This window comes from Anopheles merus, chromosome 2R (assembly GCF_017562075.2).
Source record: "Anopheles merus strain MAF chromosome 2R, AmerM5.1, whole genome shotgun sequence".
Classification (NCBI taxonomy): Eukaryota; Metazoa; Arthropoda; class Insecta; order Diptera; family Culicidae; genus Anopheles; species Anopheles merus.
The window spans coordinates 45625778-45639577 of NC_054082.1; the positions used below are offsets into that span (position 1 = coordinate 45625778).

The 13800-nt window shown below is 41.3% G+C and overlaps 1 protein-coding gene across 9 annotated transcripts in view; it reads right to left on the minus strand.

The window, feature by feature from the left end:
* Positions 1 to 13800, minus strand: part of LOC121603658 (DNA-binding protein RFX2) — a 33245-nt gene that overhangs the window by 8093 nt on the left and 11352 nt on the right. For 7 of the 9 annotated variants that reach the window (XM_041932723.1, XM_041932724.1, XM_041932729.1 and 4 more), the window contains 2 exons: positions 1243 to 1336; positions 611 to 959 (listed from right to left, as the gene is read on the minus strand). In XM_041932723.1, the coding sequence (XP_041788657.1) occupies positions 611 to 959; positions 1243 to 1336 (443 nt within the window). Of the gene's footprint in view, positions 1 to 610; positions 960 to 1242; positions 1337 to 11697; positions 13474 to 13800 lie in introns of those variants that run through there. The other 2 variants (XM_041932731.1, XM_041932730.1) reach the window with 2 other exon arrangements.

Sequence of the window (13800 nt, forward strand, 5' to 3'; positions counted from 1 at the left end):
ACAAAAACCCCAATCAACCACATTGGGGGACACAACGAGAACAGCAAAACCGCCGAGCGATGTGGCGCCGAGGATGTGTGATAAACCATCGACGATTCGAAAATTGGTGTAAAAACAAAGCTCGATCGAACCGGTGACCCAACCACCAAGGTGGGAGGGTTTCTCGAAGGACAATAGTACACCGCGATGAATAACCGAACCGAAAAAAGGAATAAAAAATGAGCCTGTTTCATGGTTCGCTGCTCGCGGTGTCAGGCCACTATCAATTACCGGTAGGAACACATCCGTTCTGGAAAACAATCATCCGGCGATGCGTGTGCATTGTGCGGGCGGTGCTCCATCAGCATCATCCCGCGGTTAACCGCAGACACTTCTGCGGATTCGCATACCGCGCTCTGTTGTGTTCGCTCGGCTGCCGCTGGGAGCCGATTTTGCCAACACAAATCGTTCGGGATATGTGCACGTTAGGGGGGAAAGCGGCTGGTGAGCAAACTCGGCGGTGTATGGTTGCGGTCACCAGATTGCATCGATCCATGGTCATTATTTCATATCCGCCGCCTTCCTTCGCGGAACGGTACCGCGATGCAAGCGTGCTCACACACACACTTACCGTCATGTTTTGTGGCGACGAATCGGACTGCTGCTGTTGCGTACCGGAAGTGTTCCCGCTGCCGGCACTGCCGAGCAGGACCGACTCATCCACGGGCACAATGTACTGCTGCTGATTAGCGTTGCCGGCAGCGGAACCGCCGTTGCCGGACGATACGCTGCCATTGACGCCGTTCGGGCCAGTTCCGGTGGTGCCGGTACCGTTGCTGGTGCCGTTGCCGGTAGTGTCGGTGTGAGTGCTTCCCGTGCCAGCACCCGCTGTACCGTAGGTTCCGCCCGTGGTGTAGTACTGCTGTTGCTGCTGCTGCCCATTTGTGCCGTAATCCCCAACGGTGTACACGGGATAGGACCTGGAATGTTAATTGTAATACAAATAATTAATACGAAAATCAGCACAACGAACCACTGGCCGGATTGCGCTGAGGGACGATTCCTGATTGCTTTAAGCGCCTAACGTTATACAATTTGCTTAACATTACGGCTTTTTCATAGCTTTACGAGGGACTCCCCTCGACGGTTTCGCCTGATCGGTCTTGCTAATTTTAATATATATTTTTTCAATACCACAGTTTGATTCATTTGTGATTGAACTATCGAAATGTTCACGACATCAGGCAAATCAGGAACACTTACATTTGCGTCTGTCCCTGGCCGGAAGTGTTGTACATGTCCGAGTCGACATACTGCACGTAGGTGTGTTGGTTGGGCACGCTATCGGGTGAGGAAACTGGAAAAGAAGAGCATATAATTTGCGTTTTACAAATTAATTACTTCTAGAAATGGCGACTCTTCGCTTCGTTGATAAAATATTGGGGACAAATGTTCCGGGGTCTCTAAATCGTATTGAAAAAAAAAAAAAAAAAAAATTGCGCTCCAAACCTGTGCACTCGGCGGAAGGCAATAGAAACAAAATCGGATTATAGATTTTTATTGACGAAACAAAAAACGAGAAATTTATTGCCTGCCAGTAAGGGCCAACATTGTGTGTGGGCGTTCTTCAACGTAGCGACTGCAGCTGACCATCGCATGATACCAACCCACCATAGTGCTTCATAAATCATCATCTCGAGCACAATAACGTTCGCTAGCATGTGGAATTAATTTTTGAATCGAGATACAATGAGCATTGAATGAGGGAAAAAAGCCACTGGTGTCGTGTTTTGAAAGAGCCATTTTTTGTGCCAAAACACGTGCCGGCACGAGCGGTAGAGGTTCGCGGACGCGTTCAGTGTACATCGTCCGATATGTGCAGAACGCCATTATGAATAGGGCTAAGTAAACAACACACGCTTCGATGGCGCTCGGTAGTCCCGGTGTACAAAAGCAATCCCTTGCGGCCATTTTGTTTTTTGTTTGTTTTATACTTCCGCGACAGCAGCAGGTCTCCTTTCCCTCCTGCTGGTTTCTCGTTCACCTTCTTACTTATTCATATCGCCCACCAACCAAATCACCACCACTTTCCGGGCTTGCCTAGCAGTTATTATATTCTCCAACCATACTCCAGATGGCTGGAAACACGCCTCCGAACAGAAACCAGGACCCACAGCAAAGGCTGTATCATCGCGATAGGGCTTGTACGATGTAAAAACAGTGGCCCATGGAATCGTTTGGCGCAACCACCACACCATCGGTCCGCTGTAGAGCAAGTCCACACCTCACTTTTTGCAAAGAACCGCTTCCACCCACCTTGCCCTGTCCGTCCTTCGATCTTTTTTGTGTGCCTCCAACCAACCGGGGAGAAAAAATGGGGGACAGATTTTTATCCTGTGCTTGCCCCGCATGGCCGCAGAAAATCCGTCCAGTGCGGATGGCACTTGGTAGGATATGGCCATTCGCCGCTCGGTGTATCGGTGAGTGTGTGGGTGTGCGAGGGTGGATGAATGCGGATATTTTTGAATTTAAAAGCGAACAAACGCTATGACTTTAGGCAATCAAACGGACGTGCTGCCTCAATTGCACGATGACGGAATAGTGTTCTAAAACACGATGGCTGTGGAGGGGCGGCAGACACCCCTGCGTCTCCTCTGAAGTGGGTTATTGCAGGGCGCAACAAAGAAGGGTGGCAGGTTTTTCATTTTCTTGAAAGTATTTTTATTTTCATTTATGAATAGAAAAGGTTGCCTGTACACAAACACACGCAAACACACACACAGCGCAGTACACATTTATCGCTTAGGAGGAAGCCGAAAAACCGAAAGCGTTGTCGTCTCTCCCCCGGGGTTGCCAGAACTCTACAATCACATTCGGGGAAGAAACGTTCGGAACAGAGCAGGAAGATTGGGTGGAAATGAAATTGAAAAATGCGAACCCAACGGAAAAAGAAATGCTTGCATCGCTGACTCAAAAGCGACTCCATCTTGCCGTGTCCGTCCTCAGCGTCCTCCCACGCGCTTATCATCCGGTAAAATCAACATGGCCGACTGTGGCTGACGCGCGCTCGCTCGTTCTCCCTCGCCCTGTTACGGCAAGGCGGAAGAAGAGCGGAAGTTGGTCATGGTGTTGTGCGTTCTTTCAGACTGGATGTCCTTCCTGGGGACTTTGTGTACGGTTTCATCAGCATAAAGGAGCGGCGCCTTTCCGCGTACATGCGACGATCGCGCCGTGCATGAATGGCAGGATTTAACTTCAAATGCCTAGAATCGACGATGTAAAAACAAGATCACGTCGATGGAAATGCGGTCCGGATGGAAATGAATGAAAAAGCTTAAATCCAGATTCTTCTTTTTCTGTACGTGCGTGTATGTGGGTATGTGTGTGTGTGTGCGGGCGCGCTATTCAGCTCTGGTTCTTTGTTTGCCATTTTTTCAACTTACGGAATTGTAAGATAATTTTTGGTCTACAAATGTAAGAGTTCTAAAAAAACTACGTCAAATAGGTATTTGAAAAATTATAAGCAATTGTTTGGGATCATATACTTTATTCGAAAGCTTCTGAATATCGCACGCTTGATACATTTCGCGTAAATAGTATACGAAAATGTACTGTTTTATGTGTTCTGGCAAACTGTGGCCAAAAAGGAGATTAAGTTTCTTCACTTTAAATAGGTTATAAATTCAACATTTCGTTTGAATATTCAGTTTAAAGCGAATTTTACTGTAGTGACACACGAATTGAGAAATGCAAAACGAATTTTGCTGTGGATAAAAATAATAGTAACGATTTTGAAAATGATTACTAAATCCAGAATACACTTTGATCACTCGTTTGAAAGAATTCTACCACTAAATAACTGTTTAAGTGAGTGTTTCTGCCAGCTTCAATGCAAATATCGAATAGTTTGAAGATATTTAGCCTTAAAACGCATTATTTTTATTATTATTATTATTATTATTATTATTATTATTATTATTATTATTATTATTATTTACTACTAAATCTTCAACTGTTTTATTTAACGGTTATGCAACTTACGTGAATCTTATTTTTATTATACATTATTTACCATTCAATGGTCTAACACCCTCAAAACACACTATCAAACAAGCAAAGTTTTTTTTTTTCATTGCGTAAATATTGCGTCTGGTGCCGGTCTGGTGGTACAGTCGTTAACTCAAACGACTTAACAACATGTCCGTCATGGGTTCAAGCCCCGAATAATAGACCGCGCCTCCATGCGTAGGACTGACTATCCTGCTATGGTAACAATAAGTCACTGAAAGCCAAGCCCACTTCATTAGTGGGTACAGACAGCCCTTGACCGGCAGCGGTTGTTGTGCCAAAAGAAGAAGAAGAAATATTGTGTAATTTTTAAACATCATAATAAATTAAACGATTTTTTTACGATTTAACACAACCTACAAACTAATCAGTTGTTTTCATCATCCTACTCTTTCCTTCTTATTTGCATCATATATATGGATATTTAGTCCATGCTCAGTTGTTCAAAGCTTCAACACTCCTACATTCGTTACACTCTTTTTACGGAAATGGAAACAAACTGGAAGATGAGTTTCATCTGAATACACACACATTACGAATTCAAACGTAAAAACTAGTGTAAAAACTTTACTTTTATATTTTTTATGGTAAATCATATCCACTGTACCAGTATGAAGTACTGTGGCACATGTAAATCAGACAAGAAGTTAAAAAATGAACAAGGCATTGAAATAGCAAAACAAAATACCAATGTTGCACGAATCGAAACTATAAAAATTCAATCGACCATGACGAACGACGCTTTCAACACATATAAACACCCACCAGTGGCCACCGGTGGTCAGCAAAAAAAGAAAACAATATTGCCTCTAAAACATTGTAAACGTCCTGCTGTGATGCACTCGGATGCAGAATCGATTCGTTATGGACCCGTGGCTCAACAAACATTAGACTAGTTCCACAGAGCCGTCTAACATGATAACTCAAGGTCTAAAACGAACCCTTCAGAAAAAAGTAACGTATTTTAGCTATCGTACGTACACAACACACAAGCCTAGCCAACTCGGTATGATGCACAATCAAAATTCGAGCCCGTTTCACAATTTTGAAGTTTTTTTTCTACGTGCTTTTGCAAGGAGAAAAAAAACTTCTACAAAGGAAACAACAAACTCAACCGGAATCCGCTGGCGAGGGTTTTATTGCACCAATTTAAGCTTACAACCGTCGTCGTCGTCGTCGTCGATCTAGGTCGTCATTCCGAGAACAAACCTCATCATCCTGGAATGCTCCGCTATGCCAGACGGACGACCGGGTGTTACGACGGTGCGACATCGAATCGAGCGAGAAAGGCTGCTGGGCTTCTCGGGAGGCAAAGATCGTCGTCTGCACCATGCATATCCCAAAGCCAACAATTTGCTCTAATTCCTTATGCGCTGCTGCAATCTGCTTTGCCGAACAATCGAGAGCCCGGGCGGAAACGCAAACCGTCACGATGCAGCGGTGGTGCAATAAAGCGATAAATCAATCGCTTCTGCAAGCACGCACAACAATACCACCATGTTATCTTTCGGGGCCGAATTACGTGGCAAGCGCACCACAACGTGTAGTATATATGGGGAAGAATTTGAGGTTTTTATGGGAAGACACAATCGCCATTCAGAGAATCGACGCCCGAAGAGCGGTGGAAGGATCTGTCTCCGCTACCCAGACGGATCGTGTTCCTGATAGTTCGATGAAATTGTCCTCGACAGAGCCGGAAGGCGAAACGGCTTGGGAATGATTAAATCGAACGTTTCATTTGCCCATTTCAGCTAAACGGCAATTGTGACAAATTGTGATTCACCCCTAGCCTAAATTAAAGGCCTAAGCGAAAGACAGACCATGTGTTATCTCCGGAATAAAATTGATACAAAAATATGCACTGAAAAATCACATTTAAGATTATCGTGCTGGCGATGAACGTACTAATTCTGAGGTTTAGAGATGGTTCAATCATAAATGCTCCATTGGCCTTTGACCATTCCTTTGCTTGAGTACCGACAAGGACATTCTTCCGAATATATCAAGGGAAAAAGATTGAGAGCACTAAGTCAAATATAAGCGATGCATTTTTTTAGCATTAGCAGGATACTTTTTTCTATTTAGCATAACGACCTATGCGGACATGCCGGTCTATAAGGTCTTTCGAGGCTTATTGAGTAACACGCAGCCGAATAAGTCAGTCCTTGCTACGGGGGGACGGTCCATCTGAGGTTTGAACCCATGATGGGCATGTTATTAAGTCGTACAAGTTGAAAACTTCACTACGGGGCCGGCGTAGTTTTGGCCGGGTCATAAGTTGCAATTACCTAAAAATTTAGTTTGCTTGTAAAAATAATAGTTTTTGGGTGTAGTATAGAGTATGTAGTTTTTGTAACGCAAATTGTTTGCGTAGAATTCTACATTATTTTACAAATTTCATACAAAATTTACAAAATACACATACAGACACAACATTTTTGAGCGAAAAGTCCAACTTGAGAACAAAAGCTTAAGGGAAAACCCTACACGCTGGTTTATCACTAACTATGACAGTTGATGCGTAGCTTAACGTAAATAATAATAAATACGTACAGGATTTATAGATCAGCTACGTGATTAAATAGGTCCGCGTAAAATTTATTATGTAAATGAGACAAGAACCATATAAAAGACTTGAAATAATTCGATGGTTTTCAAATATAATTCCAAACGATGTGGCCGTTGTCGATCTTACCAATAAATTAAAAACAAGCATATACAGTTCTAATTACAGATAACATATCCAATCAATTGAATATTGTTATACATCTATGCATCATGAAAAAAAAAAAACTATTTCCAACTTTTTAATTTCCAACATTTGTTCAAAATAATATAATATCTAAACAATAGTGCAGTCGTGAGCTGGTCCGTAACTTTACACGGAGCATGGTAACAAAAAATAAGTATAATACAAAAATCTGCAATAACCTATCGATACACTACTCAAACAAACCCAAAACATCCTTCCACTGTAGCTGTAGCCTTCCACCCTGGCGAAGCAAACACACAACCGTTCCGGAGTTCGGAAAAACCAATTCGATTAGCAATTTTTGAGTGCGTTATCCTGCGATGCACAAGATGGTTTCCCGTACCGTGTCGTGCGCCATTTTGAACACACTTGTGCTGACGCGCTTCGCAATAAAAACGCCCCTACCGCAGAGCAGCATCACGGGAAATCGAGCCATCGACCGAACTCTGCCATCGACGATTCTGCTGCTGATGCTGCTGCCCGTAAAGGATGATGTTTGCTTCCCATTCCCCCAAGTCACGAGGACGCCGGCGACGACATCGTTTTACGACCAGCATACTGCGCATACCGAGCATGGAAAGACGGAAAGAAGGGGCTGTCGAATAAGCGACCATTTTCGATCGAGGGTGATTTCGGTCTCCTTCAGCATGCCTTCTCTTATCGGAAAATGCTTGTCTCTGCTACGTGAATATGGTTGTGCGTGTGTGTGTGAGTGTGGGTATCAGTGGAGGTGGGAAGTTGATGAGACATGGGGCCAATAAAACACTGGATCAACTGTACAAACACAAAGGCCATACACACCACACACCGCATCGCAATAAAGATTAAGGACCTCTCCAGAGCCGGGCGAGTCATAAACACATAAAAATACTAATGTACTTTTTTGTTCACTCCCTCGCGGGCAATGCTCGTAAGGTGTCCTAAACTCCTGAACCCACGGGCGACCTGTTCTAAAGCCTTTTTTGCCACCCCAACCGAGGATGAGTGCAAGATGACTGGCACGTTCGGGTGTACAAAGGGCTCCCACCTACCAAAAAGATGAAGAACATCCCGCACAAGAATATTGTTATTGCTCGACTTAAACGCAAGAAAAATAATAACCCCAAAGATCCGCAGTCACTGGAGCGAACCGGAGTGTCTTGGCGGTTGGTTGGTATGATGCTGTCAAACCCTATGTCAAGCGTGCTGTGGACGGGAGCAGAAAGGCGGGCGATCCACTAAGAAGTGTGCTGTAAACATAAATTTGATGTTGATTGGATTTCTGCGAAATGGCGCACATTACATTACCGCTGCGTGTGTAGCGAACAGCGTAGTGGGTGGGAACAACACCAATGGGCGGACGTTGGCCATCGAAGATGTGAAGCAGGAAAAAGAGGAAGCGCTGGATCACAAAAAGCGAAGCGTCGTAAAAGAAGCCTGTGCGAATTAAATATACCATTATCATAAAAATGCTTATGGTTTACCGGAAGCTCTGGTGAACACTTGTGCAAGAAGGACACCGAAAAATTAACTCGCATGAGGAAAGGATAACCGTCTACGTTCATGAGAGCAGTAAAATGCAATAGCGAAGCTAAGATTTTGTATCGATTTAGTATTGTTACGCCAACGGCAACAAAAACTGCTGACAATTAATCTGTGGGAAATTGTAGTTCCACATACCTCACTAACAATTGCTTCCAAATAAAAGATGGCCGATGTGATGAAAATTCAGGGTGAGGGAAGCTTTGTAAGCGGAGAGATTCTGCATGGACTAAATTCAAATGAAATATAATAGTCTGGAGCATTATGATGTGCAGCAAAACAAAGAAACAACAAAAATCATTTTTTTGGCAGCTAATAAAAAAAATGAACAATGTACTACAAAAGATAAGCTATAAACAAAGAATAAATTTGTTTGAAAGCATTGGAACTCATTGGAATTGACAGAAGGATATTATAATTGGGAACTGCGTGAGATTAGACAAATCTATTAGTGTACACATAAAATCAGTGAGACACAAACTATTTTTTTGCTATTTACTGGGATTATGCATACTATAAAACCCAGACCAAGATAAAATAAAATAATTCATTTTTATAGTACAGTGCATATTACGGGATTAGATTGTGTGAGGAAAATCGAATGACATTTTGATGAACTTTCAAAAAATCATATTTGTTCTTCGTTAATGAGTTGATTGGAATATTTCATAAATTTTCAGTTTTACATCGAATGCTATTATTTCGTGCGAACTATCGAATGCGCACTATTATTAATTGACAGGGAATAGGAACGTACAATATCTGTTTGAATAATAATAATGGTTTCTTCTATAATTTAAGCCAGAAAACTTAAGTTTCAGCCGGCCAATGGAAAAATATTCATCATCCGGGCTAACTCATTTGACAGTTACGTTTCGCCATAATTACTTCGTCAATTGTGTACAAACATCAAATAAGGAAATAGTCGCAATATATTTGTTTTCTCTTCTTCTTTGGCGCAATAACCGTTTTCGGTCTAGGCTAGTGGTCGACAAACTTGGCCACCGAAAGAGTCCATTTCTCCTAAAATGTTCACAAAGTTTCACGTAAAGAGCTACATAAATCTACCAAGAGTAAAAAGTTATATGAAAAGTTATATGAAACATGTTATATGAACGGTTAAGAGTTGCCATCTCGAAATCAAAGGGCTGCATACGGCTCGCAGTACTTTGCTCAATCAACTCAATGATTTCCCATAGTAGGTTAGTCAGTCCTACGAATAAAAGATACGGTTTCATCTTCGCAGGGCTTAACTGTTATGAAAATAATAATAATAATAATAATAATAATAATAATAATAATAATAATAATAGTAATAATAATAATAGTAATAATAATAATAATAATAATAATAATAATAATAATAATAATAATAGTAATAATAATAATAAGAATAATAATAATAATAATAATAATAATAATAATAATAATAATAATAGTTGGACTGTCTTGCCAAAAAAGTTTCCTCAAAAGCAACATTTTCAAAGCAGCTAAACAAAATTCAGCCTTTGAGCAAAACAAAAAAACTCTTTAAGAAGGAATCTGTACTTCTGGGTAGTTTTACCTTGAAAAAACTTGTTATGACGCAAAAACACCTATCACGATGTACTTCAATTATGTGTAAGGTATTAAAACTGTGATTCGTTAAGGGTATATTTTGGTTGGTAGATATTTACTCTTCGGGCCGCAGAGTTTGCCGACCTCTGACCTATATCAGTATTATTTAATATTTTTGCTGATGAGGGCTAGTAAGACAGACTGCCATCACCAATTAATGACAGCCAAACAAATATTGATGGATACAAACACTATTTTAATCGATTAAATTTTGACCGTAATAATTCTTCAACCGTGCATCAACGATTACTTCAGAGCTTTTTGAATTATGTATAAAATATTGCTTTATAGATAAAACAATTATTTACCATACATGGCTGAACATTTTGAACAAGCAACTATGAACTTGTTGGTTCATAAATCAAGAAGATTAATGAATCATCAAATATAAAGAAATCACATATTATTTTCCCATATTTCTATTGAGTTCTTTTTTATATGACTCGATATACATCTCTGATAAAAAAACTGCGAAGTAATGAAATTATTTAAAAATGAAATAATAATAAAAAAATTTAACTTTTTCAAACCCTCCCTATTTCACAAACGAACATTCTAAAAAATACATCATTTACTGTTTTAAAATATATTTTCTCTTCAAGGAATCATTGATTAAACGAATAGAATATGAGCACCCATAGTTATTTTATGTGTGACTCATCACTTATTTTACGATTACCAATAGCAAAAGAAGTGATGCCAAAAGTGCGATTTGTGGCTGTGTAAATAAAAACAAAACACAGAGACGTTGTATTTCTTTTTACAAGCAGGAAGAACGTGACGGCCTGTTCATACACAGGGTTTTACAAGTCACTTATGAATATGCACATCATTACAGGGTTCTCCTAACCAATGTTCAATGTCAACAAATTTTTTACTGGTTGTCAGATGTTTTTCAACAGCTGTCACATATTGGAATTGCATTCTGTGACGAAAATCAAAATTCATTTTAATGTATTTTTAAAAAAACCAAAAAATTCAAAAATTCAAAATTCATCTTAATGTATTTTCAAAAAAACCTATTTGTTCTTCGTTGATGAGTTGATTGGAATATTTCATATATTTCCAGTTTTACCACTTTCATTATACGTCCAGTTTATTATCACGTGTGAACTATCAAATGCACACTGTATTATTTATTGACAGGCAATAGGAACGTGCAATATCTGTTCTGACCAACATCTTAGATATGTTTGAAAAATAATAATGGTTTCTTCTATAATTTAAGCCAGAAAACTTAAGTTTCAGCCGGTCAATGGAAAAATATTCATCATCCGGGTTAACTCATTTGAGAGTTACGTTCCGCCATATTTACTTCGTCAATTGTGTACAAACATTACTAAATTTTAAACAACCTAATACATTTTTCTTGACCAAATATTTAGACACCAGCAAATAAATTCAATGATGATTAATTTTGCGACGAAACAACATTTGTTTACATTTTTTTCAGGTTGAAATAATCTAGGCCGAAAATCTGAGGCTAGTTTGTCATGTGTTTTTTTATGAAATCTTGATATGATTTCAGATGCCAAAAACTGGCTAGTATCGTAAAACCCCCCAATGACTGACAAGTTAAGAAATAATTGAATCAGGATCGGATAATTAGACATAGCCTATAGTTATTGCGTAGAAAAAGCAGATTTAAATAGATCGTACCACGATTATAACTAAATAACAAGAAAGAGATACTTGCAATGATACATGTATAAAAAGAAACAGGAAACAACAAATCAAAGAAACATTAAATTATACATTACATGAGTTGTGCAGCGAGTAGGATTTCCCACAATAGGACATATTGTTGCAACGCCTGTTGTACATCATTGCGTCGGAATTGGTTTATCGGCACACTCCAAGCCTAGTTTTGCTGCGTAAGATACTAAGCAGTACACACTTCAGCAAACATTCAACTTGTCGGGTTTATATCCGTATATGGCTTTAGTTGTATTATGCTGCTATCGTTTGTTTGCTTTCGAAACCTCAACATACAATAGCGTTGAATCACAGTTCTTGAAATATCTCAAATACGCACTAGACACAAATGTACACAATCACACACGCCAACAGACCAATACACTGAACTATGGGAGAAATAAGCCACCCAACGGATTAACTATTTACCGTTGATCGATCAACAGCCGGTTGACTTCTGAATAGCCGTCGGTTAACGTAAAGTTCATTCATTGAATTACATATCACAACAGTACGCGGAAGGGTCAGCAGGTTGGTGATAAGGTACTTGTCTCAAGGACGACCATGGACCCCCATGTTTCACGCTACTCGCCTGCCTTCCCCGTACAGGCGCTAACTTAAAGCGATTGCAGTGATGCACTCGGCAGCCTGTCTGAATGGTTCCGTAATCCTAGCTGCAAGGACTCTAGGCGTCTGATCGAGCCTGGCGTCGTCTCGTAGGAAGTTACCATGGGATCCTGCCGAATGTAGGTTACACCATCACCATCACTACGGCTGTGCTGCCCGAGCCACTCAAGACGGGGTTCGATCCTTCCAAGTGGCCTGATTTCGTATGCACAGCGGTGTGGGGACCGATAGGAGTGGGCCAGTGCCAGCGAGTGTGGATGGATGCCGATTGGATTGAAGATTGGGTCCGGAGTGGAAGCGTAGAGCTGCACAGCGTCTCTCGAACGAGCAATCGAACAAAATCGATACTGAATGAAATCGGCACGCTTTTGGGGCATACCGCTGTGCGGCTATGACGGGATGGAATCTTCAGGACCAGCTCATTCTCACACACTGCGATCTTTCTCTCTTTCTTTCTCTATCTCTCGCTTCTCTCCATGTACCGCTCTCTCGTTTTATCTTATCTGACCTCACATTCACTCGCTCTGTTTACGATAGCGCCGACTTTATCTATTGCACTCTATCAGCCATCATATCATTGATAGCTCGATTCCGGCGATGATCCTGACCCGTTCTCCCCACGTCGTTCATTGAATTTGTTGTAACCGTAAAAGTGAAAGTGAATTTCCTGATTCGATGTGTACTGGTTTGTCGCCACGTCTTGCAGGGTAAAGATATACGAACCTCTAAACAACAAATCTGTTCATAAAATCTACTTGATGAAAACTCATTTCGATGTTATCTTTTGATGTATGCTGTGCGTATTTTGCTGGAGAGCTGGACTGCATCGATGAATTTTGGTGTTAACAATCGGCGTGCATTTGAAATTCCTCCAACAAGTCGAGCTAATCGTTTTTTTATTGAAAAGCATAAGAATTTCTATATACTCTCACATACAATATCCACACTATGCTCACAAACACTGCAGCAAAGCAAAGGAAAACACGACTGTCGCCAACGATACCTCCGTCCCCGAAAGACGGCAGAAACTCCCGGCAAGACAAGATTCACCGAATTCACAAAACCAACACACTGGCGGTGGCAGCTGTTTGGCTTGAATCACTGCATCCGCTGCTGTGGCTGCTGGAATGTGCTCGCTGGCGTACGTTTCCACGCTGACGATAGCGGCAGACGCTTAGCAACGGGTCCACGACGACGCGACGGTGTAGAATGAACTGAATTCGATACCGAAATCTATCCCCTGGTGCACCGCACACGCCAGGACTTTTCCGGCACAAACTCCCTCCCTCCTTCCGATCTCAGGCCACCGCCTCACGCACGCCTCCGCACTTCACGCAGCTTCCATAGCCAGTGAATGTGTTCGCTCTCCGTTACTCAATCGATTATCCCTCTCTCGCTACGTTGCCATCAACATTTTACCCGTACACATGGTGCATGCGTTCCTGCTCTGGCACGGTATTTTAGGAGTAATTTTACTCCCTCTTTTCCCATTTTCCGGAACCCTTCTTCCTGTGACCATTTCCCTTGCACCAAAGCCAATC